The 27,663-nt window shown below is 40.9% G+C and overlaps 2 protein-coding genes across 4 annotated transcripts in view; both read right to left on the bottom strand.

The window, feature by feature from the left end:
- The window catches only part of HKDC1 (hexokinase domain containing 1), a 54,684-nt gene extending 40,796 nt beyond the window's left edge, over positions 1-13,888 (bottom strand). Inside the window, exons 1-2 of one of the 3 annotated variants that reach the window (XM_019538519.1) lie at positions 13,873-13,888; positions 10,623-10,728 (exon numbers count right to left, since the gene is read on the bottom strand). In XM_019538519.1, coding sequence (XP_019394064.1) covers positions 10,623-10,685 — 63 coding nt within the window. In that variant the 5' untranslated portion in view covers positions 10,686-10,728; positions 13,873-13,888. Of the gene's footprint in view, positions 1-10,622; positions 10,917-11,086; positions 11,134-13,872 lie in introns of those variants that run through there. The other 2 variants (XM_019538518.1, XM_019538517.1) reach the window with 2 other exon arrangements.
- Positions 13,889-17,781: 3,893 nt separating this feature from the next.
- SUPV3L1 (Suv3 like RNA helicase) overlaps positions 17,782-27,663 on the bottom strand; it is a 29,317-nt gene continuing 19,435 nt past the window's right edge. Inside the window, exons 7-15 of the mRNA XM_019538516.1 lie at positions 27,423-27,500; positions 26,273-26,364; positions 25,087-25,267; positions 24,592-24,685; positions 23,305-23,524; positions 22,837-22,917; positions 21,305-21,481; positions 18,781-18,929; positions 17,782-18,338 (exon numbers count right to left, since the gene is read on the bottom strand). Coding sequence (XP_019394061.1) covers positions 17,849-18,338; positions 18,781-18,929; positions 21,305-21,481; positions 22,837-22,917; positions 23,305-23,524; positions 24,592-24,685; positions 25,087-25,267; positions 26,273-26,364; positions 27,423-27,500 — 1,562 coding nt within the window. The 3' untranslated portion in view covers positions 17,782-17,848. The remainder of the gene's footprint in view (positions 18,339-18,780; positions 18,930-21,304; positions 21,482-22,836; positions 22,918-23,304; positions 23,525-24,591; positions 24,686-25,086; positions 25,268-26,272; positions 26,365-27,422; positions 27,501-27,663) is intronic.

The raw sequence follows: 27,663 nt of genomic DNA, 5'->3' as shown, positions 1-27,663 counted from the left end.
CGTTGCTTATGTCATCATCAGGAGAAGAGACAGACAGGATGTCAGAGTGACAAAGGCCATGAGAAGTGCAGAATGCTGGACTGACCACAGGCTCATAGTCTCCACGATGAATATCTGGAGATATCTTAGTAGACAACCACAAGGCAAAAAAGCACCCAAAAAGCTCAGCACTTCCAGAGTGAAACAGAATGTGAAACAGGCATTTGTTGAGGAACCACAGAGCCAACTAGCAGCAATTGATGTAAACTCCAATAACATTGAGGAAAATTGGGCATCCCTTCAGAGACCGTCTACTTGGTTGCATCCAATACCCTCCATCCCACCATACTTAAACATCAAGATTGGTTTGATGAAAGTGATACTAACCTAGGCAGACTGAATGAGAAACATCAGCTCCATAAAGCCCGCTTAGAAGACAGCACTTCAACATGTAAGAAGGCCTTTGGCAACGATTGTCCAATGTAAACTCAGAGAGATGCAAAACTCATGGCTGAGAAACAAGGCAGATGAGATTCAGTCCTGAACAGACAGGAATGATATGAAGAACTTCTGCAATGCTCTGAGGACAACCTATGGGCCATGGTCATTGGGAACATTTGTGATACTGAGTGCTGAAGGCACCACACTGCTCATTGACAAAGGAAAGATACTGCAAAGATAGGCAGGATACTTCAACATCCTCAATCAATCGTCTATTAGTAGGGATTTTTGTGAAACCGTGTACTTGGCAGTCTTCCATGAAATAGCTGGTTCCCTGTGAAAAAGCATGGGGAACCGGCCATGTTAAAAAAAAAAAAAAAAAAAACAGCAAAGAGCCAGCAAAAAGCTGTCTCCTGGAAAGGCAGGGGGAGGGGGAAGGGAGCAAAGAGAAAAAAGGCAGATTGCCCATCTCCTGAAAGGGGGAGGACAGGGGGCAGGAAGAGGCAAGAAAAGTTCCCATCTCTGTCTCCAGAAGTGGAAGGGAGGGAACGGGGGGACGGGAACAGGGAAAAGCCCATCAAAAGTCCACTTCTGGTAAAGGAAAGAGGGAGGGAGAGAGAAAGTGCCCCTGCCCTCTGGGGTACAGGGAGGCAGGGGGCGTATGTGTCTGTGTCTGCTGTGGATGAGGGGAAGATGGCAGGGGGCACGTGCAGCAAAGCTCCCTGGGTTGTGCAGTGCACGTTGCCCCCACAGCACTCTGCATGGGACCAAGCCCCTCTCACTTGTGCTGGAGCAGTCTGCTCCATTCTCCTGCCAATGCTCTGTGACTCCTGCTTCCAGTTCCAGGATCTGAAACCAGACCCCTGTGTGCCTGCTGGGAGTGGCGCAGCGCAGTGTTGATGTTTATGTATGGAGAGGAGGAGCTGCTGCTGGAGGTGGGGGGTACAGAGCAGCACCCAGCTGGCTGCAGCTGCACCAGGAGCAGCCAGCTGAAACCTGCTTCTGCTCCTGCCCCAGGACACAGGGCTCTGGCTCCAGCTCCTGCGAAAACAGCCAGGAGTTGAAATCAGAGCCCTGGCACTGTGGTAGGAGCCACCTAGCTAAAGCTGCTCGCTCATCCACCTGGCACGGCGTGGTGCAGGCATGGCACATTGCAGCAGGGGCAGGAGCAGCTTCCAGAGGGCTGTTCCTGGTGTGGCTGCAGCCAGCTGGGTGCCGCTCTGCACCCCCCACCCCCTCTGCCTCCAGCAGCAGCAACTCCTCTCATTCCTGCTGCACCACACCACACCACTTCCAGCAGGCACGAGGGGTGGGGCCCAGCTCCAGATGCTTGAACTGGAAGCAGAGGGCGCAGAGCAGCATCCAGCTACAATCACATCAGGAACAGCCCCATTAGAAGCTGCATGCCATAGAAGTGCCACAGGGGCAGCTGCAGGCCAGATCCAGTTACTTGGCAGGTTGGATCCAGCCACAGGCTGTATTTTGCCCACCCCTGAACTAAGGCTTTCAATCAATGCCCTGGAGAGGTGGGACTTGCAGCGCACCTCAGCCAGAGGCATGGGGGAGGCTGCTTTGCTCTAACTTCAAAATGGCAGCCCTGGCCATGATACAGCCATGAAATCAAGGACCCTGGCCATGTTACAGCTGTGTAATTGGCTGCTGAGGCCCATAAATTTGGTAGGTCCCTATCTATTAGTGAGTAGGTAATTGATTGACCATCTCAGGTAGACATTAACATTACTTGCTGATCCTCCAGTGCTGCCTAAGACGGTGAAAGCAATTAACCTGCTGTCAAATGGTAAAGCACCTTAAACAGGTGCTACACCAGCAGAGATCTACAAGGCTGGAGGTTCTCACACAGCTCTGAAGCTGACTGAACTCTTCCAGCCAATGTGGACTCAAGGAACTATACCCCAGGAGTATGAGGATGCATCCTTTCCACTTGCACAAGCAGGCGATAGCAATAGGCAATCCTGCAACAACTTGGGGCATCTCCTTTCTGTCAACAGGAGAAATGCCAGGAACAGAACTCCAACCTGTACATGACTTTCACTGACCTAACGAAAGCATTTGATACAGTCAGTTGGGTGGGCCTTCAGAAGATCTTAGCAAAATTCAGTTGCCCAGAGAAGTTAAATCACATTGGTTTGGCAATTCCATGATTCGCTCACATTGTGGACAATGGCAAGTTACCTGAACCACTTGCCATCACCCATGGAGTCAAAGAGGGCTGTGTGTTGGCCCCCACCCTCTTCAGTATGATATTCTCTGCCTTGCTTACAAATGCCTTTCATGACTGTGACACTGGGATTTGACAACAGATACTGAACTAAGGGCAAGCTCTTCAATTTGATGATAAGACTACAGGTGAAGATGAAGTTACAGGAAGTGACTGTTTGTGATATTCTGGTTTCCTGAATGCCAAACCCAAGTCTGACATGCACCAGAGTATGGGCCACTTCTCTTCAGCTTGTGACAACTTTGGTCTCACAATTAACACTAAGACAGAAGTGATGTACCAGCCTGTACCAGGAAAGCCTTGCATAGAGCCTACCATCACAGTGAGTGGCCAAACACTCCAGGCAGTGGACAAGTTCACCAGGGCAGTACACCATCATGTGCAGTTCATATTGATGATGAAACCAATGACAGAATTGCCAAAGCACAGTCTTTGGCAGACCACATGCAAATCTATGGGAGCATAGAAGCACCAGTGAACAAACAAAACTGAAGGTCTGCAAAGCCATCATGTTGCCAATCCTGATGTATGCATGTGAAACCTGGACAGTGTACAGAAACCATGCTATGAAGCTTAACCACTTTCACATGGGCTGTCTGAGGAAGCTGATGAGGATAAGATGGCAAGACAGTCCCAGACACTGAGGTTCTCACATGGGCAGGCATTCCAGGCATCCATACTCTGTTGATGAAAGCACAGATGATATGGGCAGGCCATGTCACCAGGATGTCAGATGAGCGACTGTCAAAGACAATCTTCTGCGGTGAGTGAAAGGATGGAAAGCACTCTCAGGGAGCCCAAAGAAATGTTTCAAGGACTCCCTCAAGTCATCCCTGAAACATTTCAACATTGGCCCCAAGTCTTGGGAAGATCTTGCTCATGATGGTTCCATCCAGTGAAGCCACATCCATACTGAAGCTACAGCCAATGAGCAGAGGAGAACTGCTAAGACAAAGCAGAAGCACAAACAGTGTAAGTCTTGCAACAGCAGTACGTCTGCCATTACTCAAGCAACCCAAAGTGGCATCTCTTGCTCTTTGTGCCACAGACAGTTTAAAGCACAAATTGGTCTGATCAGCCACTCATATGCTCACAGAAACCAGACCAGCCAGTGATGTCACAGTCATCTTCAAATGCGAAGGACAAACAACATGCCACATGGCCTATTTTAAAGGTGTTTATCCCAATATTAGCAAAACGTTATCTCAAAAACTATTTATCCATCCAAATGGTTCTAGCTTTTGGTTCCACAAAACATTTTTGTGGAAGTCTTGGTCAAAATTCTCTCTCTCTCCCTCTATGCATGCACACACACACTTGTATCTTTCCATGTGTTCAGGTCACAAAGAACTAAACAGGAATACAGTCTCAATGAGGACTCTCAGAATGAAACTACACTGCCAGTTTGATTTGACTTTATGGCTGCCCTCAAGTCCAAACCCATTGACCATCTACTCTGAAAACCTTGATGTTTCAACCTACCTCCTTCCAGCCCAAGTCCAGCAGCTGTGCTGAATCTGCAGGGTTCAAGACTGAGCAGCCTCCTTACCCAGCCCTCTCTGAAGTTCACAGGGGTGCTGCCAACCTCCAACACAGGAAGTCCTCTAGCAACATTCCCACAACTCCCTGGTCCTGACTTCCAGTCCTTCTATACCTTGTTCCATGTCTCTCTCAACCAGAGCGAAAGCTGAACCCAGGAAAAGAGACAAAACAAATTCCTAACAGATAAGCTCAAAGAACAAATCAGCAGCATGCATCTAGATGCAGTGCAGGCACCAAGGTAAATACAGACAGAAGGGACATCTCACATGGCAGGACTTGGGTGTCCACATTCAAAACTGTAATCCTAAACACTGCCACTCACTTGTCCTAGAACACTAAACTTCCTGGGAAACATCCTGATTAAATTTAAAGTTCCTGAGGCACCAAGTGTGCGCCAGCAATTACTACCATCTGAGGAGCTTAGTGCCCGTCTCCTACCTAAGGATACAACTGCAGGCACCATGCAGCGCAGCATACAGATGGAAACCCAAGCTAACTCCAGAAGTAGTATGGTCATGCTAGCTCAGAACTCTGCACAGGTCAATTCATCCAGCTTCTGAAAGCTTTGGTACCTTTGTATATAAACATAGTGATCCAGGACTTGATTCCTGTCACAAAATAAATATTTACCATATGACAGCCACTATGCTTTAATCAACTGAAAATATTTCTACGTTATTTATGGCAATATTTACTATGAAACAATGTCAAATGTAGATAGCCCTTTTTATGTTTAATTACCCATATATTCTATAGTTACAATTATAAATGTTATAAGGAAAAAGGAAACGTGACAATAAGATCATTTGTGTGTGTGCGCACACGTGTATCTTTTTATATATTATTTCATTCCATTTTCATTAAGGAAGGAGTATACTTTGATGTATACACACACACTTCAAACCAACAGCTCCCTCCCCCCATATATATCAAAGAAAACTCTTTCCTTAATAAAAATGGAATCTCCTCTCTCCTACCTCATGCAGATGCACAGACACAGTATATATATAAATTGAGAGTTAGAAATATAAAAATGAAATCTCAGGCTGATCTATTTACTTTCCTTGAACACTTTTAATTGTTACAAAGCAAAAGTAACATAAAAAGAACATTATTTAGGTTGCAATGGCCTTTGCGACCTTCCTTTTGTTTGTGCAACTGACTGTCTCGGTCTTGGGGCAGTTGATGGTCTGTATTGATTCTTTCCTCTCCTTAATCTGTGGTTTTGTAGGTGTTAATTGTTGCTAATTAACCAGTTACATTAGCTAGCAACTATTTATTGAGCTAGTCCTGGAGTGAATCATGATTGATTGGTAACTGGTAACACAATAGCTTAGCAGCCAGGCCTGCAGTAGTTCCCCCTCCCACCCCAAGACAGACACAGTTGCACAAGCACCCATGTTATGAGTTTTGCCTGTCAGCAGCCAGAGGTGCAGGGCCTCAGAACCCAGAAACCCTGCACCCATCTCCTTGACAGCTGGCAGGCTTCATGGCCACAGCAGGGGCCACCATCCCTGCAGCTTTCACCCTGCTGCGCCTTAACACACACAGTGTCACGTATGTCACAAGTTTTGCTTGTCCACAGCTTGAGGTACAGTTTCCCCCAAATCCCTGCACTTATCTCCTTGAAACTTGGCAGGTTTCACAGCCTCAGCAGGGGCTACCATTCCTGCAGTTTTCAGCCCGCTGTGTTAAAACACAGACACGACAAGTTTTCTTTCAAGAATTTGGGGTGCAGTTTCCCCTGAACCCCTGCACCCATCTTCTTGAAACTTGGCAAGCTTCATGCTCTCAGCAGAGGCTACCATCCCTGCAAATTTCATCCAAATCAGACAAAAAACAACAAAGTTATAGATATTTTATTGATTCCCCATTATACCCTATGGCCAGATGACCGAAGTGGTTTGGAAGCTCTGAACTGCTTCGGAAAGCCTACCGAAGCCAGTGCTTTGACCCGGACGTGCCAAAGCATCCAAAGCTTCTCCAGATCTGAAGTACGGTCAGAAGCCTCACACAGCCCTACAACTCATTCAACTACTTAAAGCAAGGTAAACAGAGGGCCTTGTTATACTTTACCTATCAGGTTTTTGCAACTTCCAGGGTGTTAATGAATTTGAAGCAGCTACACTTCAGGCCAGCAGGGGCCTGGAAGAGTGAAAGGTAAGAATCCCTCCCACTCCCATTCTGGGCTTCCCCCAGTGTCCCCTCCCCTCTCCTACAGTCTCTGGGGAAGGGTTAATCTGCCTACCCAGCCACCCCCTTTGCCTGGCAGCTGCTGTTCTGACCCAAGGAACAGCAGCTGCTGTGGTGCCACTGCCAGGCAGGAAGATTAACCCTTTCCTGCCTACTCCCCTAAGACAGATAGCATGGGTGGGCGGGGAGGTAATGGCGGGGAAAACAGTGAGCAGAGAATCCATATGAAAATCTTGAACCAGTTTACCTAGCATTATGACCTAAAATGATTTAATTAAAGGGGATGTAGAAAGTGATATGGACTTACCACAGGCTTGAATTTACTGAAGTGGTTAGGAATCAATTTTAGCAAAACCTAAAATAAGTTGCTCTTAAGCCAAATTGGTTTAACAGCATTGGTTTAAAAGACAATTGTAAGTAACCAGTGCAATAAATGCATAGACAAAAGCCTGAAATTAATTACATAAAAGAACAAGATTCTTCCACTGACATGCATACAGCTAGGGATGTGGCTTTAACGTGGCAAAGGAAGAACCTACCATCTTTTTATACAGATTCTCTTTTTTTCCATTGTTTCTTCTAATTCTATCAGCCCTTCACAGGTTATGTTCAAAGGTAACAAGCCCCACATTTTTATATCAGGGCAGATGGCAGACTGAGCACCTGACAGTCGAAACAAGAGTCTTGACATTAAACCTTGAAACAGTTTAGCCAAGCTGCAGACAATCCAGCTTCCCCCCTTTCCCACATTTTATACTCAGATCACTGCAGGAGCTGCTTTTAGGGTTGCAGTGGTACTCAAACTGCAGTTGGCTGGCCTTGGAGGCACTCCTATAGAATTAGCTAAGAAGTGAGTTGAGCCTTCCCTCTTCCCTTTTTTGACCTTTAAAAGTCCTTTCTTTGTTATCCTACTGAATTAAAAACATCAATTCCACTGTCCTAAGCAACTAGTGACAGCACAGGGGTTTTGTACCATAAGGAATTTCCCTGTGGCATCTTAACCATATCGCTTGAACAAGAACCCATCCTAGGAGGGACTGAGCAACTCTTGAAATAGAGAGCACTTGGGCAATGGGAGTGCAATGCTGAGGTTTAAAGGGGTCCTGCCCACCTCCCCCCCACATATAGAGTTTTCTACTATAATATGCACTCTCTTACTTTACTTGTTGAGAATACTGCATGGCCACAAACACTATTAAGTTTCAAAGGAGGTAAGCAGCTAAGGGAACAGGAGTCCTGGTGGTGACAATATGGGGGTTCACTCATTCATTTAAATGGAACAGGAGATGAATATGTTGGCCAGTTCTATTATCAACCAGCCATCTATATTCATGTAGTGCATTTCTGGCTCTTAATTATCCATTCACAGTTCCATTTAAAACCAATGGGCAGAAATGATCCAAAGCACATACAAAAAACACGGACAATAACACAACCAGGACCATGGGAAAAATGTCATGGTTTATCATTATTGAATGAGAGATTGTTGAAAAAGTTATATTGGAGCGCATTGAGATAGAAAACATCATTGCACATGAAAGGAAGATGACCTGAAGCTTAAGTTACAAGTATGGAACAAAAGTTAAGTATTTGTTCTCATTCCAGCATGTACAGATACTTGGTGTTCTCTGACATTTTTGAAAGTGGTCTCTCATGGCAGTGGTGTGTGTACATGTGCCAGTGTCCCTTTAGTACCTGAATCCTTGGTCATGCCAAGGAAAGTTTACTGAAGGAAGACTCTTTTTCCTTCTAGACACATCCCCGCTACCCCCAACACACACTTCTCCAAATAGACTGATGGCAGAAGTATCTGGAAAAAGTGATAAAAAATTTCTATGCCTCCCCCTTTATAGAATTCACACCTTAACCATTTGTTCACTTTAGGAGTGTGGGGAGAGATCAGATTATGATGATTTTGAAGTTTAAACACATGTATTGCAGTCAATGTTCCCTGTAAGGTATAGCATTCCATGAGCGCGCCACTTCAGTCCTGCCTCTTAGAGGGAACCTTGATCACTACACCTTGGAGGGAGCATTGCTGGTAAGCATCTCAAACCCACCAGACTTCTCTCCCTCTGGTTTCCAAACCAAAACCGAGAAACTTCCCCTTGCCCTGAACCAAGTCTTTTCTGTTCAGTGGCTTCAGTTCTTCCCCTGAAGATGAGATTCCTCTTCATCTTAAAGTTCAATCCCTCCTTTAAATCCTGAACCTCAGTCCTGCCCTGCAAGCCCATGCCCTCTGAGACCTTCTTGGCCTGCATAGTACTTCTCAGCTGTTTGTTAATGGAAAGAACAGCCAAAACCCATTTGCCTGAGGGTGAAGCCTACAGGGCTCAGGGCAAAGCTCACCTGAAGGGGCTGGAGCAGTTCCCCAGAGCCAGAGGATCCCACACTGTGCCCGGCTCTGCCCCAGCCCCAGCCTCGCCTCGCCTTGGGGGCTGCACTGTCCCTCCCCATGGGGATGCCGGCACAGTGAGGAGCGAAGCAGGCCCCACTCAGCCAAGCATTAAGTATGCTGAGTGCAAGGGGTGGCACCCAAAGTTTCTGGGAAGCCGCAGCCCTGTTCCTCTCCAGGAAGATCCTCAGCACCAGGGGCGGCTGTCCCCAGGCACAGCCGGCAGTGGAGCTCCACTGCAGCCCTGGGGGAGGCCCCATTCCTCCAGCTGCGGGAATAATCCCCACAGTACAGTTACTGCGCGGCAATGTTTTTTATTGTGCACAGCTTAGAGGGAACCATGATTGCAGTTCTGTTTTCTCAGGCTGTTTGGACAATTGCCTTGTTTAGCTGACAATTACCAACCTTCTAAATTACTGCCCCTAAGATAAGTAGCCTCTTTAAAACACAGACTCCAGAAAAATCCAGCAGACCATCCTACAATCTAATCTGATCAAAGATTGAAATAGGGTTAAACTATCAAATCATTCATTTTAAAAGACAAGAACCTTTGTAAACAGCTGGAAAAAGTCTCTACAAGAAGTCAAATTCTACTTGATCAGCTTCCCTCGCATCAGGCCAAAACAACAGTGTTTAAGGTCTTTGTTTCATCTATAAATTACAATGGTAACTAGAGGAAGAAATTCAGGGATTCATTGTTAAAATCTTGCCACCAAAATGTAAGAGTGCAAGGAGGAGGAAGAATCCCATCTTGCATAAGTGTGGGACTAGCCCCATGGTGGAGCTTGCATCACCCATGGAGATCTTTAATCATTTCCCCTTGGGCCTTCACCCAGCTGTTTACTTGTGCTCCTGGATTGCTTCAGGTATGTTAAAAGCTGTTCTTGGGCTTCAAAACAGAGTCCTGTGGATTTCCCCTTGGTCACAGAAATAGAATTAGGTGTGGGACAAGGAGAGAGGAAGGAATTTCAAGGGACTTGTCAAAGATGTAGAGAAATAATTTGAGGGGGGAAATACTTAATTGGGGTTTATAGATGGAAGTAATCTTCAAGCTTATCCTAGTGCCTTCCCCCTAAAAAAAAAAAAAAGGGCTTTGCTATCTGCTGTGTCCCCTAGAGAGGGCACTAGTAGTTAGCCTGTTCCCACATAGAATGCTTTAAATTGTTCTGTCTTGGACTCAGCTGATTATTCCTAATTAAATCTCACATACTTGTATAATATTAACCACCTGGGTTGAGATTTTCTAAATAGAAGATTCAGGCATACATCTCCCTTTCCCAATAATGGGTGGCATATCCAGATTCTGACAGGTCTGATCTCTAACCCACTAAATATTACAGAATGATTTCCATTGATTTCAATGAGCTTTGAATCCAACCCCCTTCACCTTTGAAAATTTCCACCTTTGCTTCTAAATCAAATTGATAAAAACATAACCAAACAAAAGGCTGCCACATACTTTAGATTCAACCACAGTGGAATCTTGGTAAGCAATTTACTTTTTGACCATTCATTATTTAACCCCACCCCACCAAAAAACAAAAAACAAACCCCCACACATTACTATTTTCATTCCCCTTATTGAAAATTATTTACATAGTGATTGGTAGAGAGCTGTTTTTCGTTATCTATTATGTTAAGGTTATCAGTTTTGTTTCTATATAGCTTTCAGGTCTGTTTTGGGCCCTAAACACTTCTGAGTCCTTTAATCTCTGCCATTTTGCCCAGGACATATCTTCAAAAACCTGTATTTTGCTTGGACACAGTAAAACATTCTCTCTGTTCTTTTGTAAACCCACGACGTGAGTCTTGCCAAACAAAATTAGATCTTACCTTCTTAATCTGATCTTCTTTTAGTTTTGTAAAATAAAAGGCAACTAAATGTACAGCAAACATCTTCCTGAAGCGTATTGGTGTCTCACTAGTCCCAGTGCTCAGTCTGCAGTGAATAATTGAATTCCAAAAGTAGCAGATTTTATTCAGGAAGTAAGAGCTAAATCAAACTTCAACCAAGCAATTTCCCCCAAAAGTGAGATGTTAAAGAGTTCCCAGGAAATCAAATCCAGAACTAAATCCATTCAGTTAGTCTGGTTCAATGATTAAGCTTCAGTATTTCTATCTACACCCCTCCAATCCCTCCCCTTTCCCTGATACACAGTTTATTGTCTAAGAGGGAGCATCTGGCTAGCTGCCAAGATGGCAGGGCAAAAAAAATAGAAATGATTTATTGGCTCACTTAGGAATTTTTACCACTTAACAATCCAGTCACTACACAACGTTCTTTGCTCAACTCGTACCAATATAGGCAGCATTTGATAAACTTCACAGAAAAAAGTATATGACAAACACAAGCCACTTCAGTGACTTTAGATTATACAGAGCCTTTGGAACTGCAAACGGTTGTTTCCTTTGCTTAGCATCCTGGGTTTTCAGACCAATTCTTCAACAAGCTCAAGTCCAATCGACTATGAATCTGTTACACACAGGACATTTCTCCCTCAATGCTCACCCTTACCTAGCACAGTGAGGCTTTCCCCCAGGATACGATTTCCACAATTCCCAATGCAGAGCAGCCCTGAACAGACTATTTTCCTTTGGTCTATGCTGGAAACAAATTTTAAGACCAACCTATATTCTTAGAGTTGCAGAGCAGAGGAGAAAAATTAACCCCAATTTAGCAGTTTCACTATTAGACTCAGACATATTCTGGGTTACAAATTCCATTGTAACCAGCAGAAGACAACATGGATACAGAGGACAACACTCACCTTTTAACTTCAGAGGTATTTGAGCTTATACAGCTTTTGATGATTTCTGTAAAATGAATGTTAAAGGATTAAAACAGGAACAACAACAGCAGAGTAGACCATAGAAATAGGCTAGTTCTAACTTAGATCTTAAATATGAGAAAAAGAAACAATGAAAAGTGTTTTGCCATACAGTGATCATGGTTCATTTCTCTGGTGTTTGTCTTTTAATAATTATTGGCTTGCTAGGTCAAATGCATAAAAACAAGTGGATCATCTCCGTACCCAGTTTACCATGTCACTTGAGTCACAACCATGGCTGGCCAGTTAAATAGAAAGCATCACTTTTTAAGCTCTATTAATCTTTGATCAAGAGTTCACTGTGCCTAATACAGTAGGTTTAGTTTTCACTTTTTCTTCAGGAATTTAAATAGATGCCACCAGTAAAAGGTCTCAAAGAGCTAACTGAGCTACCAAGTAGACAATGAGTTTTGTTAATCAAGTGACATGTTACTTACTTCAGTCACTTAGGTAATTAGAGCATTCTTACTTAAGCTTGGTAGGAAGGAGAGAAGGGTGGTGGGGAAACCAAAACAGTGAGATACTCCCATTTCTATGAAAATCTTTTTGTCAAAACAGTGGTGGCTTGATTTTCAGACACACTAGGACCTTTTCATGCCAGTCTGCGCTGGAAAGTGATGCAAGTGCAAATGGCAATCAAGGTCAAAATTACCTTCAATTACCCGTACCTGGTTTTCCCCAATAGAGACATGTAACCCAACACAAGTCAATTACAACCCCTTCTCCTGGCCTTTGCTTTGTCAAGTAAGCCTTCAAAATTACCAAGTGTCATTTTATGGCTCTCCTCTAATACTACCTTTGCAGTGCCATTATAGGGGAGAGGGTGAAAGCATTCCAAACGGGGCTCAGCACAGCTGTAAGCTGGTTTGTACAGTGGTTTTACATTTCCAGTGCTTGGACAATACCCTAGAGAGGATACAAAAGTGCTGCTCGATCTGTCAAAATATTGGTAATGATAACATGTAGTGTAGTTGCATCTTTCACATCTCTAAGAAATTGATTGGGGACAATCTACTCTGAGCTTTTATGGATAGATTGGAATTTTAATCTAACTAATAACAGACAGAGCTGTTACATCACCTCTTTCAAGGAATATACCATTTGCCATCTGCTGCTCCCAAGAAGATTCTTGGGACAAGGCTTGTGCTGGAAGGAAGCTCAGTGCCTGGTACCTGATACACACTTCTTTTACCCCCAAATGTAGCGAAGGGTCCATCCTTTGGTGTCATTGCAGTGCTTCGATGCCTTCACAGAGACATCTTCCCCCATTCTCTTCCAGGGAGATGTCACCCCACAATAGGGAAATTGTTTCAAATCAAGTACAACATGAAAACTTAGGCCTTTCTCAATCACTTGGTACCCTTAAAAATATGGTACTCTTAAAAATATTGCCTATATAGGATTCTTGTAGCCATTATGCCAAGTACTAAGTACCATATCCTAGGCAAGGACTGAGGATATGGTTCTTGTCCTGACCAACTTGCAGTCTAAAGCCCCAGGCCTACCATGACTTCACTCCACAAACACAGGAGTCTCCCTCTGTTGATCCAGAGCATGGGCTGAGTTTGTTAGTATAGTGGAGTTGCATCTTACACAGGGGTTAGGTTCTAAAGTCAGCGCGTAAGGTGAAAATCGAGTATAGTCAAAATTACCCTTGGGCTTGCCCAGTGGTACAGTCACTACCTCCCCCATCCAGTGGTACAAACCCTCCTTCCCACCCAGGGCAGCCTGCACCAAACTCCCGCTCGGCAAGCATGCACAGCTTCCCAGCAGGGCTGCTCCCAATGTATCCGCTTGGCCCCGTGCTCAGCACTGCAGGGGGCAGCTGCAGGCTGAATCCACTCAATCGGCACTCCAGGGCATATGTGTACGATGAATTAGCATAAGTTAAATGCATGTATGATACAACTCCACTGTAATCCACTCCAAACATTTTGATCTGTTAACAAATAGTTCTCCAAAAATTCATTTCCCCAAAACTGCTCCTGCGCACCAAAGTTCTTTTGAATTTTCAAATCAAATCTCACTTGATGTGTTTCAGCTAATTGTTTGGCATCCTTACTTTAATAATCTGTGGTACAAAAAAAAAATTGTCCCTTTCTCACCCAGAGCTTCTCATCTCCAAAGCACCTTAGGACAGTGAGCTCAAAATTGAGTGAAATAAATTTAATGTCCTAAATTTGCTAAAGCTAATGCAAAAGAAAGTTGTTTAGACTTAGGAGACAGAAGTAGGGTTTCCCCATATGTTGTCTTACCAGAAATTGCATTCTCTTCCAATTCCTTAATTTCTTTAACTTGTAGAAACTAGTTCAACATAATGCCCTGTTCATATCCACTTCTTAAAGTAGACAAAGTGAGCTTTAGTAGTTTAGCTAATCAACTCAGCTCCCATGGAAACAGTCTACTCTCAGCTTCAAGATTCCAGAGCCTTAGCTGAATGTCAGAGCTGGACAATAACAAAGAACAGTTTACTTCCCTAATATCAATTGCTTTGCTTCACAGATCTAATTCACTAAAGGGGACAACACACATAGGTGAAATACATGTTGTTATACAAGAGACGCATTAGTAAGAATTTGTGAACCTTGATATTGCCTAAGATTCTTTTTAGAAATAAGCAGCATCAGGTTATGAGATCTAGTGAAATACAGACTTACATTTTCAAAGAAACTGAGTATACTAAAAAGCTGGAGCCTCTGTCCAAGAAGGAGATCCACTATCTGCCAACGCTTAAAAGGGATGAAGATTGTACAGAACCAACCTCTTAAGAAGGGAAAAAGCACACTGGTTTGGAGAAAAGTGCCTTCACGGACAGAGCTACTGAAGTGGCTCTTCCAGCTTTCAATTTACATTTTGTCAGGGAGCCAGCATTTTCCCGTTTAAAGCACCAGCTGAAACGAGTGCTGAGCTTTCACAACACAGGAACACACAGAACAAGCCCCATACACAAAATCATGACAGACCACTGAGAAATACCTTCCTGGGGTTTGTTTGCAAGAAGCATGTAAAAATGCGAGGCTAGCATACTTTTGCACCATATCAGTTTTGATCAAACCATGTTGAAGCCAATTTGTCAGCGACATTAATTAGAACTAATGGCAGCAACACCATTAGCTCAGAAGAAAAGAAAACTTTTATGAAAGAAAGTCAGCCTAGAAATGCCTGAGTAAACGTCAGCGCTCTTACAACAGTTACTATGGCATCACTATGGGAACAAGCAATGAATTAAGCTGAAGTGCTAATCTCAGCAAAATACAAAAAGAATGCTCATAGTTACTTAACTTTCTTACCAAAAGGTCTTTTGCTCAAAATAAGAATCTGGTTTATACCTGCTAAGCACCCCAATCTAATTCTTTCCTTATGTAAAACATACATTTAACTATAAGCAAAACTACTTATGAAGGACAAAGTGGATATCAAAACATAGTAGGAACAGAGTATACCAGGAATGTGAGCCTTCCATGCCCCACATTGTTAATTAAGAGCCTTAGTTTTTCAGGGTATTAATCTGGCTTGAAGGTTGTAGCCTGAAAGTTAAGAAAAGGTACGTGTAGAGGGGCAAGTAAAATTGATAAAAGTGTAATTGTCCAAGTTTCCCTTCCTAACATGTCTCCATGTTCTACTCCCAGCTGATGATCACAGAATACTTAGTGTTGTCCAACTGGTTTCAATTATTTGGATTGGAATATCTGTCAAAGGATTTAATCCTGAAATTGTATGTTAAGCCAAAGCGAAGTCACTGACAAGCAGAAATTGTAATGGAGCTAGGAAGGAGACTAGGACTGAAGCCCTTCAGGCCCAAATTAAAAGGAACGTCAATGATGCCCATATCATGAATCACCACTCACCTGCTGCTGGCTACAGAAGAACAAGATGGACATAAGTCACTAAGCATATTGGTAATGGTTGCATGGATTCATGCTGCATACTGACTCACACCCCTAACATTAGCGAAGTCCAGAACTGTCCACAACATCACATATGAGAGCACAAAGCTTTCTGCCTGGTGGACTCCAATTTTCACTCTTCATCTTGCACAACAGGTATTCAACTTTAACCCAATCATTTCGTGGAGGCTCAACCACAGAGAACCTGCATATATATATTTTTTCTGTTTATTGAACAAAAAGTGCAGCAAAAGCATTTGCAATAATCCATTCAAGAGCAACTTGGCTCTGTAAATAAAATAAGATATTACATGGACTTGGAAAACAATTATATACATTTCACATCTGGTGAAGATTATCTCACTTACATGATTACCACAGGTAGAATATAAAATGCATTCAAAATAGGAAATGAAAAGAAATTATACATCAACACTGATTGCTTCAGTGCAGGAGCTTATGGATTCCACTGCACTGTAACCTGTGCTAAATGAAAACTTGCTTAAATTCACAAGCCTTCAAAAGGCTTCTCTCCAGACATGCTATAAAAGTGAGAAATTTATTTAAAAAGTTAAACCCTGCTTTTACTTTTTCAGCAATTAATGAGAAATGGCACTTTCAGAGTGAACGCGTTCAAATCTTATGCCCACAAAACAGGTACAACCACAGTAACCACATTGCTTGCCTCTCAAAAGACATGCCAACATGCCTCAGTGCTGGAAGACCATTTCTACAGGCAAGAGAAACAATTTCGGTGTCTAAATATATTTGGTCTTTGACCTCTATCAAGACACCAATAGTAACATCACCTCAAAATTAACTTAATTAGTTTGACCAAGATACCAGGATCATAGACCACTTATGAATATAAGAGATAGGGCATGAGAACACTAACCTATGCCTGGAAGACAGGAGAACGTTATACAGTGATTAACTTCTCCCTTTCAAAAAACAGCAAAATTGCATAGACAAAATAAACTGTGTTTATACAGACAATAGCCTCAGCGAGTTTGACCTTTCTCCCTTGTTTTAAGTAACCTACTTTTCAATAAAATGCTATCTAGGTAAGCATCTCTTAACAGGGTTCTGGATGTACAAAGATCATTGATACTGGATACTGAACTCTAATTTGTATTGGATCTGGAATTACACAAAAATAAAGCAAACACATTAAGGGGAAAAGAACTAACAACAAGTCTCTTCCCCTCTTAATGAAAGAAAAACAGTCCAACCTTTTTATCTTTGCCTGAATAATAGCAAACTACCTTTCCTCAGAATTGTTAAAGAGGTAGCATTAAGATGACAGAGCTGGAAGAACTATGACCTTTATTCCAGAATTTCTGTAATAGAGAAACATTGTTAATCCTCCCTACATGTAGGACATCAACAAAGAAAAGCTTTCCACCTGATTATTACAGATTAAAAGGCAGGCAAAGGTTGAAAACCACAAAATTCATTTCACTATTCTAATCCAATTTCCACTGACGTTGTACATTACCCTTTATAGCACTTATCTCTTGAACTCTGCACTTTGGTAAAGGAGTGGATTGATTAGTTACCTCTTTATTAGGGAAACATTTGGTCTCTATTTGTGATGCAAGTATATATTGCACAAAGATGTTTTAAAAACAAACGTTTATATAGGAACACAGTAGTTTTATTACGCTGATGTCATGACTGTGTGAAAGTGTGGAACAAGCTAACAAAATCAGAGTTCATAAAAATAACTAACTATTCAGCTTATGAGACTTCATCTCTAAAACTGCTGCCTCATGTTTAACTAACAGTACAACTGGATCTGATCCACAATGTCAATTGTGCCTTCCACCACACCACACATCCACGGCAGGATGCACAATTTTGCAATCAGGGATCAGAACCCAACGGGGCCATTACTACTTGCCAGCATAAGGGAAGCCTGAGATCCCAGGCCACTTCAGCACCAGCAGGTTGAAAGCCAAGTACACACAGTCTGACTGAATTTGAGCAGTCCCGTGGCTGAGAATGCACCAGCCCTAAGAATGCACCAGAGCCAGTTCTAGATTCTGATACAGTCCTGAGGCTAGGACCAATAATCAGCTGATTGTCAGTCTCAACCCCAGGGCAGCACTGAAGCCAGTTCTGGCATGTGTAGCAGGGGTACTACTTATGGCCCAATTCATAAGGTACCTGTGGTCTTAACTAATATCTGCCAGAGGCATAAATATCATAAAACCATCATAAGGAGAAAAAGAAGTTACTGAGAAGCTGCACTAGTAAAATCAAACAAATACCAAGAAAGGTTACTAAAGTAGTTTTTATTTTGTGCATAAAAGTTACATAGATTTAGGACATGATTTTATTACTACTCTATCACGCTCCCCTTTGAAGCATTCTGATGATTTCCCTTTGTAGCAGGGACATTTTTCTTACTGTACTTAAGCTGCCACTCTTTCTCCAACTGCTTCAGCACTTCTTTGGAAAGGTGTCCTCCACGCACTAGCCTGGTTGCAAGAGAATCCTGTACATGGTTTTCCACATCTGGCTGTACTTCAGCAGGTCTGTTACCCAAAGCTTTTGGTCCCCTTGCTCTTCTCTGTCCTAGGACCTTCCTGTCACTTGGGAGTTGTTCTTGGTTTTCTACCGGAAGATCTTCAAAGCTCAATATCCTGTCATTAACTTCAGTCTTTTTCCAAGGAAAGTTATCTGGTACAGCCAGGGGATCAGAAATATGAGCTTCTGAAACTCTGATAAGCCTTGTAATGTTGCGCACACCATTCTGTATAACATTGTCTAGTTCTTTCTGGATCTCTTTTACCCTGTCAATATCCAGGAACATGTCCACAAATCGGTAACTGAAACGGTAGGAGGGAGGGACAGGGGGAAAAACACAAAAAATACAAGTTTTTAAAACTTAACTACCATAAGTATTGCTATACATCACTGGAACAAGTTGATACCAAGTTTGTCTCTCAGGTATATAGTATTTAAGCGCTGTGTAGCAAAAGGCTGAAATTGAAAAATATTTTTCAATCTGCTCCCACCAATGAGCCTCTTGATACTGTTTCATATTACGTATCATCAACTCTACAATTAAATAGAATTCTGTAGAAACTATTGTTTGCACAGACTACGCAGTTGCATCTGGAGTTCCACCAAGATTACCTGGGAGGACAAGGCATGTGACCCCAAATAACGCTAAGTTTGGACTGACTTACAATACGTCTTGCCCGTCTCTCAAAACTACCTTAATTAGGACAAAACCAAAATAAATCTTAAAGTTTAGAGTTTCAGTACCTTAACCACAGATACAGGTCAAAGACATCATGAACAGATTCCAGGTGTACAAGTTCCCTGATGTTCTTTGGTGGGGTGAATGGCCACTTTGTATGCTTGCAGAGCCAGTCAGATGTCAGGGGCTTGTTTCTACTAAACTGTCTTGCAAACTTTAAGAAACAAATTCAAGAGGGTTTGATATTAATGAGGGAAATGAGAACCAAATGCATTTACAACAGAGTTATCTATTAAACAAGAGCTGTCTAACTGGTGGCCTGTGGGATGGACACAGCCTGAGAGGTTAACGTGCAGCTCCCAGGCTCCCACCTGGCCATTACTACCCCTACTGCTTGGGCTGCAGCAGCATCCAGGGTCTCAGGGCTCCTCCTCCCTCCCTTGGCTTCTGCTGCATGCCCCTGCTCCAGAGGCTGCTGGCAGCCTAGAGTACCCATACAGCACTATGCTGCAGTGAAGTCTGCAGGGAGCTGAGTGCGAGGCAGGGTGCCACAATGCATAAGAGAGTACCTGTCTGCATACACACACAGTAGAGCAGTATGAGGGCAGCCTGCCTGCATGCATGCATGGTGCAGCTGGGGGGCCTGAAGGTGGGAGGGAGAAGGGTGAAAGAACACTCACTTGCATGCACATGCAACCTGAAGGGCCTGTGGCCCTCACTAGTGCTGCCCCCCGCCCCAACACATTATGCAGCCCACGAGGCATGGGGCCCTGGGCACCTAGAATTTGGACAGCCCTGTATTAAATTCTTATACCAAATTTTCTCTCAAAAAACTACAGAACAGATTGTATTGTTAGCATGAATTAAAAATACCACTACTTTGTAAATACACACAAAACCCCATAAGATGTCAAACAAGCCTTTAGGTTATACATGTTCTGTTGTGTAGCAATGGAAAATAAACCCCCACAAAACACATTCTAACATTTTGTCTATAGTACTTCACCAAACAAAATTTGATTAACAAGGCTGCATACACTTCTGTGATCTCGGGCTCTATTATATGGACTTAAAACAGGCAGCAGTTACTGGAGAATAAGGAATTAAATTATCAAAGCAACTCAGTACAATAATTATGCAGCTGCTGTACTTTAAGTGATATTTCTAAAGTTGGCCTGCACATAATATTCTGTATAATGTATCCTTTGATTTATGCAGGACAGAATTTTCTTCAGATGACATGCATTCTTTTATTTAACTATTCAACCCTGGAGCCAGCCCTCCCCTCCTGAACCTCATTAACACAATTTGTATATGGACCATGCACACAGCTAAAAAAAAGTGCAAACTATCCAGAAAAACAGAGCAGAACTTTTGTGGTTGATCTTCCCTAGCATGGTCAGCCACACAGACCTTTGTCCATTGTCTTAAATCTGTTAGCAGCCTGCTCATGTTCTACTGAACAATGCTTATTTCAGAGCCACTTTCTGGGTTGAGAAAGTGATGCTGCATACTTATTCCCCAAATACAATAATGGCACTATTCTCCACTAAAAATGAATTTGTAGAAGAATTCAGCCACCCAAAAAACATACAAGTCACTCAAGTAAGAATTATGCCTTCAATTTTCAGAAGCATTTAATGATTTTAGGTGAAGTGCTCATCATTTGTCAAAGATCTAGCCCTTTTAGGCAGTTCAAGCAAGCCTTTCAAATTTGTGGGAAGTAATTAGTCTTTTTTTTAAAGCATAGGTCTATACTTTCACCCAACCCAGAGACATACACTGATTCGCTGACATGAGACAAAATTTAAAGTTAAAATTTTAACTTAAAGGTTGACTATAGAAAAAGATGTTTCTACAGACAGTAAGATAAAACAAAGGAGGCACTATCTGAAAAGCTAACAGGAAAACAAAGCAATTGTTTGGTTCTGCAAAGCTACTGCATAAGGTAAGATTACTCAAACTAAGCTTTACAAGATTACCCAGTAAATTTGATCATGTATGGATTTACGATCTAGTTTTAAGCCAGAATGAACTGGCAACGTATAGGGTTAGTAAGTATCTGCTTTTTTGTTTGTTTGTTTTATACGCTACTTGAGTTTAACACATCAATGTTCAAGCATGAGCCTACACTCTTCCACAGTTTACAGACTGGTGCTCAGAAAAATGAAACGCTAGTGCCACTCTCTGACTGTAGGCAAGCTATTGCTAGCAAGGGTTGTGCAAAGGTAATACCACAACTGATTGTGCACCTTATCCCTGACCATTACTACTTCAGGGATTATTCACTCTGCAAATTATAAGATTCTGTGATGTAAGTAAAGGACATGGAAAATCATATTGTTTATTTTAATTCATATCTCAAAATAAGAACTGGGCTCCCAGAGCAAAAAGTACTTATTACTGATATTAACTATACAGATACCACTGTATATTCTTTATCATTCTCCACCTAGAAAATATTTCTACTTCTCTGTGACCATTTTAAAAACACATTTAAAATACCATTTGTGCAACAATCAGGAAAAAGATATATTCTGTTAAGAATGATCTAGTCTATTATAAACACTGTATATCTAACAAACTTACCTTCAACAGTGAGGTGCAGACAAAAGGCTCTTTCCTGTTGATTGGTGCTGTGCAGAACACATACCTTGCTCTTAAATTTAGAGGAATGTGCTGAATCATATCTGCTACAAATTTGAAGTCAACAATATTACAGACAAAGTAGAGGCCATCCACTTGTGAGAGACTCACAAAAATATCCTATTTTTAAAAAAAAAGTAAAATACAATTATTAGTTGAAGTTATAACAAAGGAAGGCTGTCAGTATTCAAATAGTCTTGCCAATGGCTGGTAAGGTTTTTTGAAGTCTGATTGTATTAAAAAGACAGTTTTAAAAATATCTAATTTAACGTATATTAACTATGTGTATTTGTTCTCTCAACCAGAAGCAGGAAAGAAGGCTTAATTGTTCATTAAAAAACAGAACACGTGAAAAAGTTATAGCTAACAGTATTATTGGGGTATACAACTCATTCACACATTGCTAGCTGTTTCTACACTAATAATCTGTTGGGTCATGTTGATGAATGATGATAAACCTGCAATATATCCTTTGAAATAAAAAAAATAAATCTGTCAATCATTTAACTATTCCTAGTTTTGCTTTAGGATTTGAGATCTACTACAATGCAAAAAGTCACAAAGTAACTAAAATTCTACAAGAGATTAAGATTGTTTGAAACATTCTTTTGTGGGGGTGGGGGAGGGAGCATCTTAGAAAGTAGGGAAAAAAGCTTAGAAGTTTGTGCTTTGTGTGGATTCAACAGACTCTATTATAATGCAGCTAAGATTGGACATTATACTTAAATAACTTAGTACTGTCAACTAATAAAAATCTTGTCACACCCTGACAATTCTCAGATATTTCAGAGGTTTTCTAAGATTCTGGTCACCTTTTTGAAGAATTTAATCTAAATGATGTTTAAGACACAGAATTAAAGGTTTCCTTAGTACTTTTAAAAATATTTAGGTGTGCACTTTGAAGAACATAAATTAATCACTTCTCATATGAGCTAAATCGAAATTAAATAGGGATAGGATCAAATGGTTCCACCAGAATACACATGACCATTTTTTAAGAAAAGACATTGTCTCATCAAAGAACAAAGATCATAAGAGAAAAAAAAAAAATGTAGCTTCCAGACACAGCAAAATCTAGGTAGCCAGTTTCATTTTAAAGGAGTTCCACAAACATACTGATATATATTTTAGCCAAGGAGCTGTGTCCACATCTCCAACAAAAAAAAAAGTCCTCTTAATGGAACATAAAAAGTGATTGCTGCAGCTAATGCTCTTGCACACACACAATACCCGCAGACTTCCTTATCCTTAGTGACATAAGTATTTACACTGGTAGAAAGAAAAATAAATTGATTGATAAAACCCACAAAGCAGCACCTTGGCTTTTGAATTAGACTGGATTGTTGTAAAACAGAACATAAGGCAGAGATGCTAACTATTTATCTCCTCACTGTTGTAAAGTTTATATTCTATTTCAACATTTAAGGGTTTTTAAAGGTGACAGCTATTTTTTAAATAAATTAAATCAGCCTTACAATGAGATTTGACAGAGTGGCATCAGGGAGATGATATGCAAACAATTCTATCTGCTCAGCAGTAGGATGTAGACCAGCTGCCTAAAGGGGAGGGGGAAAAAAAGAACTTTCAATAAATCTTGACAAAAAAATAAAATAAAATAAACCTTTAGTGTCTCTGAAAAGCAATTTCTTGCAAGATAAAATGCAAGTAATCAAAGCATTCCCAAGAATTAGCCACACTAAACTACTGTGATGAATTTGATGAAAAACTTAAAGTTCAAGCAGAGAGAAATTGTGAAGAGCAGGCTCAGCATGAAAGAGACATGCAAATCTATAGAACCTGCAAGTGTCCCCCACATTCAGAGTCAAGACAGCATTGTACAAGTTGCTTTTCTAACTTAGATTTAACAGAGTGCAATACTGGAAAAGAATGTACCAATGCAGTTCCAAAGTATGTCATTAAAATCAGAATATTAAGCCATTTACCTGTATAGGGTCCACAGGCCTATTCAAAATTTCTTTCAGAAGCCTAAGATCATCCTGATGCACTGTAGTTATTTCTCCTTCCTTGAACATAGAAGTAAATCTTCCAGCTCTGCCTGAAATTTGTAGAGCCTGAGAAGTAGTAATTGCCTGCATATCTTTTTCTCCCTTTTCATTGATACTCGGCTTTACTAGAGAGTTAAAAATTATTCTTTTTATACTCCTGAAAGTTTAAACAAACACAAAATAAATCAGGGCAGGGTCCTTTCTTCTTGAAAAGTTGTTATGTCTTTGGACAATGGATATTATTTTAATGTGAATTTAGTCTTCATGACAACTGCAATATAGCCACAGAATAGACACAGCATGGGAACAGCAACGAATTACTTACTTTGCCATCAATCTGTCCTAGCAGAAAGACAAAGGGCAATTATATTTCCATGTCCATTCAGTCACTGGCAACATCATAAAAAAACTACATTTCAAACTTGGTACTGACAGCAGATTTCTGAAAACATTCCCACCTTCAGCTAAATCCCATTCCCAAACAGAACCTCCAGGACTAGGTCTAAATGATCAAAACTACTATATTTACTCAAATCTAACAGGAGGTTCTCTTCCTGCCTCATTACAAATGGAGGAAAACGCTCATCTTAGATTTAACTATGGGCCAGGAAAGAAGCTGCTGCAGTTCTAGAGGGAGCCAGGATTGCTTATGTAGCATGGCAGGGGATGCATGGAGCCAAGAGGAGCACAGGAAGGAGGGACAGAATGGGAGGGAGTAGGAGGAGGAAGGAGAGTGCAGAGTGGTGGGGGACAGCTGAACCAGCTCCAGCCCCAATTGGGGCCAGAGGCCACAGCCAGAGCCGGGGCACAGAGTAGGAAGGGGAGTGGAGGAAAGGGCACTATGGGCAGATGCCAGAGGAGGACAACTGGGGGGGGGACGACCCCCGCCACTGCTTTCCTTGCTGTGGTAGTGGTGAGTGGGATAAATTTAAGACGACCCACCAATAACTAGATAGTACTGGACAGAGAAAAATTAAAAAACACATTTATGATTTTCCATGTTTAGAACCTAATTATGGGGATTATCTTAAATTTGAAGTCCCCTTGATTTGAGCTAAATGTGGTAAATCAGTTTGATAAATATTATTATTAGATCTAACCAGTCAAGTTAATCACCACATCGTTCAGACATTTGTGCACATAAAGGGCACTCAACACTTTATCAACAACTGGGAAAAACAAAACTATGTAACATATTAGTCTTAATTTGTTCATAGTACTTACAAGTTGAGCCCCATTCCAATTGCATCTGTAGCAACTAAAATTTTACAGGGATCATCAGGGTCATTGAATTTCTTGGCTTGGGCAAGTTTTGTCCCTAGAACAGAATCAGTAATGGGTACTTTTTAAGTAGCTGAATTTCCCCATCAAAATGAAACGTAAAAATCATTATATCCCCACATTAGATGTAATTGAACAAAACAAGAAACGTTTGAAGAATCAACATTATTTTTTTCAAATTTTCCTACATCTGTAAATCAGTCCCTCCACAAACTAATCAAAATAAAATAATGTATTGTTAGATTTGTGCAAATAACATAGGTCCAACTCCATTATTATAATGCTGGACAATGGAAGTCTACTTGTTACTAATTCTAACTCAGCATCTAGATAGATAGATAGATGGTAATATTTAAATCTTTTTATTAAATGTTTTTCATAGGAGCAGGAACAAACAGGAGTTTCTCTTTTTAAAAGAAAATAAAGTTAGTATTTTACCTGGTGGGAGACTGCCATATATGACAGCACATTCTAATCCTCGCGCTTCAATCTGTCGACTCACAGAATAAATATCAGCCTTACTAAAACAAACAATGCAGTCACCAGGACGAAGGTTATTTAAAGATCCTAGTGCATAATCCAGCACAGTTATAGGCGTAAGTCTCTTGTAGTTTCTGACCTAGGATTAAACAGCCATTGTTAAAGAAAGACACAAATTCTTCGCATCATTTGTAACATCTGCAAATTTTACTCAGTCTGTAATCAGAACCCCAGTATTCTAGAAGTGCCTCGTTATCCCAGTAAGGCAAGTACCAGAAAGCCAATAAAAACCATTCTTTCTGATAAATGTTCCTTTTGCCATGCAACCTAAAATGGACCTCTCATGAGCATTTCCAAAGAGAATACTTTAAAATGTTTACAGCATTCAGACGTTACAAACCATTTTCTAGCACTGAATTAGGTTACACTGCAGACATACTAGTTACTTGCAACAACATTAATATCCAGGAAGAAAGAAACGTCTAATATAGGAACTATTCAAAGATTATAGCTACTGTCATTTTGCAAAGCAAGAGATTTCACAAGCTACTGACTGGGAAAAATTTCTGCTGGATTCTCTCAGAAAGGTTACCTGCAAGAGCAGGATTTATATTTGTAAAATATTAGGGAAGATTCTTTCTTGCCTGACAAATGATTCCATGAAGGTGGATAAATGGAATTCATCCATTTCTTTTTGATAATTTTTCCCTGGAGATAAATCCCCTTTCTACCGTTTGGTTTCTTAAGGGAAAATATATAACAATAATGTGACATGAGTAAAAGGAGGGCATTGCATTCTACAAAAAGGGAAATGTATGAAGTCGATGCACACATATAGCCTGCCCTCTTGGAAAGCCAAGGAAACTAAAACACCCACTGTTTCCTTATTAATGGTATAACTCTTTTTTTCCCCTCAAAAGCGTTAGTGTTGTAGAACTTCTGGGAAGCCTTCCTTTGATTTAGGAGTTAAATGGAGGTTGTATTTATCAAAATGTTAGCCAGGTACAGCAGATCCAACCAGTATTTTCACAAATCAAGTTTACAGCAGTCACTTGCACTGTTGTAAATGGCATTTAACAAAAAGACAGCCTAAAATGTTTTGTACACAATTTTATGCCAACTTTAAAAAAAGTAGTAAATCTACCTCTACTTCCTCTCCTGTTGTGTACATGAGCTCTCTTATCAAATTAATAGCAGCATCTTCTCCACAAATGTGAATTTCTGTTGCAGGAATCCCTGAAAAAAATGAAGTTAGGTAAAGAGTCAAAAGGTAAGTGTTTAGACAAAATAACAGAATCTATAACCAACAGACAATTACGAAAACAGACAAAAATACTACCCAAGAACACATTAATGAGAACCCTTTTTTCCTTGCTGATTTTAGCTTTCCTCTGTAACCAGCAACACAAATTTACCTGAAGCAAGGTACCAAAATTACCAAAGTGCAATGCCTTCAAATGGCAGGATTCTTGCTAATTAAATGATATTTTATATCCCAAAAAGTAAGTCTCTGCTGACATTCTCACTGAGCAAAAACTCAGCCATTAACAGCATGAATGTATGCCTAAGGTTTCATTGCTTCATTTGCAAACAGAAAAGTAAAACTACCTCTTTTCATCAGCCTTTCAACATCTTTTCAAGGATGGAGAAGTTAGAAATTCTCTCATCCATTTGAACTTTTAAAGGAGGTGATATTTTGGAGAGTCAACGTGGAAAGGAAGTGGGAAGACCACGTTCTGAAATGTGATATTACAGATTTTGAAAAAAAACCCCAAAGTTTAATGTTGAAAAAATTAGAAAATTCATTTAAAAATAATTTTCCTGCAAGAAATAAGTTCTCTGACAAAATGCAATTTCTACAAGTCAGTCATTTAATGTAAGATTATAGAAATGCTGCATGCAATTACCAATGTTTAAAAAATTAGAATTCTGAAGAATCATCTAAAGTTATAATGTTTTAAATAGTTATGTAACATTTTATGCAAAAGTGCCATAAATATATGAAAGTGATGCTTTCTACTAATTAAACAGGTAAGTAAATGGAGGCAGATAGTGTTAACATAGTAATAAAATGCGTTTAAAATTATAATTCAGATAATATTTATGGAAACAAAAGTAAACGCGACAAATGACATTACAGAAAGTTGATCATCTAAAGATCCCTTTCTATAAATTAAATTTGTGAAGAATCAATGCTACAATATATACGTTGCATCATACATTTATACGGCAATCCATACACTTTTAGCTAGTTTATGGCAACAATGGCATACTTTCAACACTGACAGGCATACCTAAAAGTGCTCGGGTCCAGGCCCATCCTCTTGCTGGATCTCTGATCATCTGAATTTCATCAATGACAGCCACTTCACCTTAAAAAAAAAAAAACACACAACCAAATTATGACGATTCACTAGAGGAAGGCACCTAGATAGCAACACTACATCTGAAGGAACATCCAGACCCAGCAGTGCTCCATCCTTCTTCATTCATCCACACTACATTCCAAGATAGTCCTAAGATGACCTGCTCCTC

Source organism: Crocodylus porosus, unplaced genomic scaffold, assembly GCF_001723895.1.
Source record: "Crocodylus porosus isolate Cpor-Errol unplaced genomic scaffold, CroPor_comp1, whole genome shotgun sequence".
Lineage (NCBI taxonomy): Eukaryota > Metazoa > Chordata > Crocodylia > Crocodylidae > Crocodylus > Crocodylus porosus.
The sequence above is the reverse complement of the archived record's forward strand: the minus strand, read 5'-3'. Positions and strand labels throughout refer to the sequence as shown.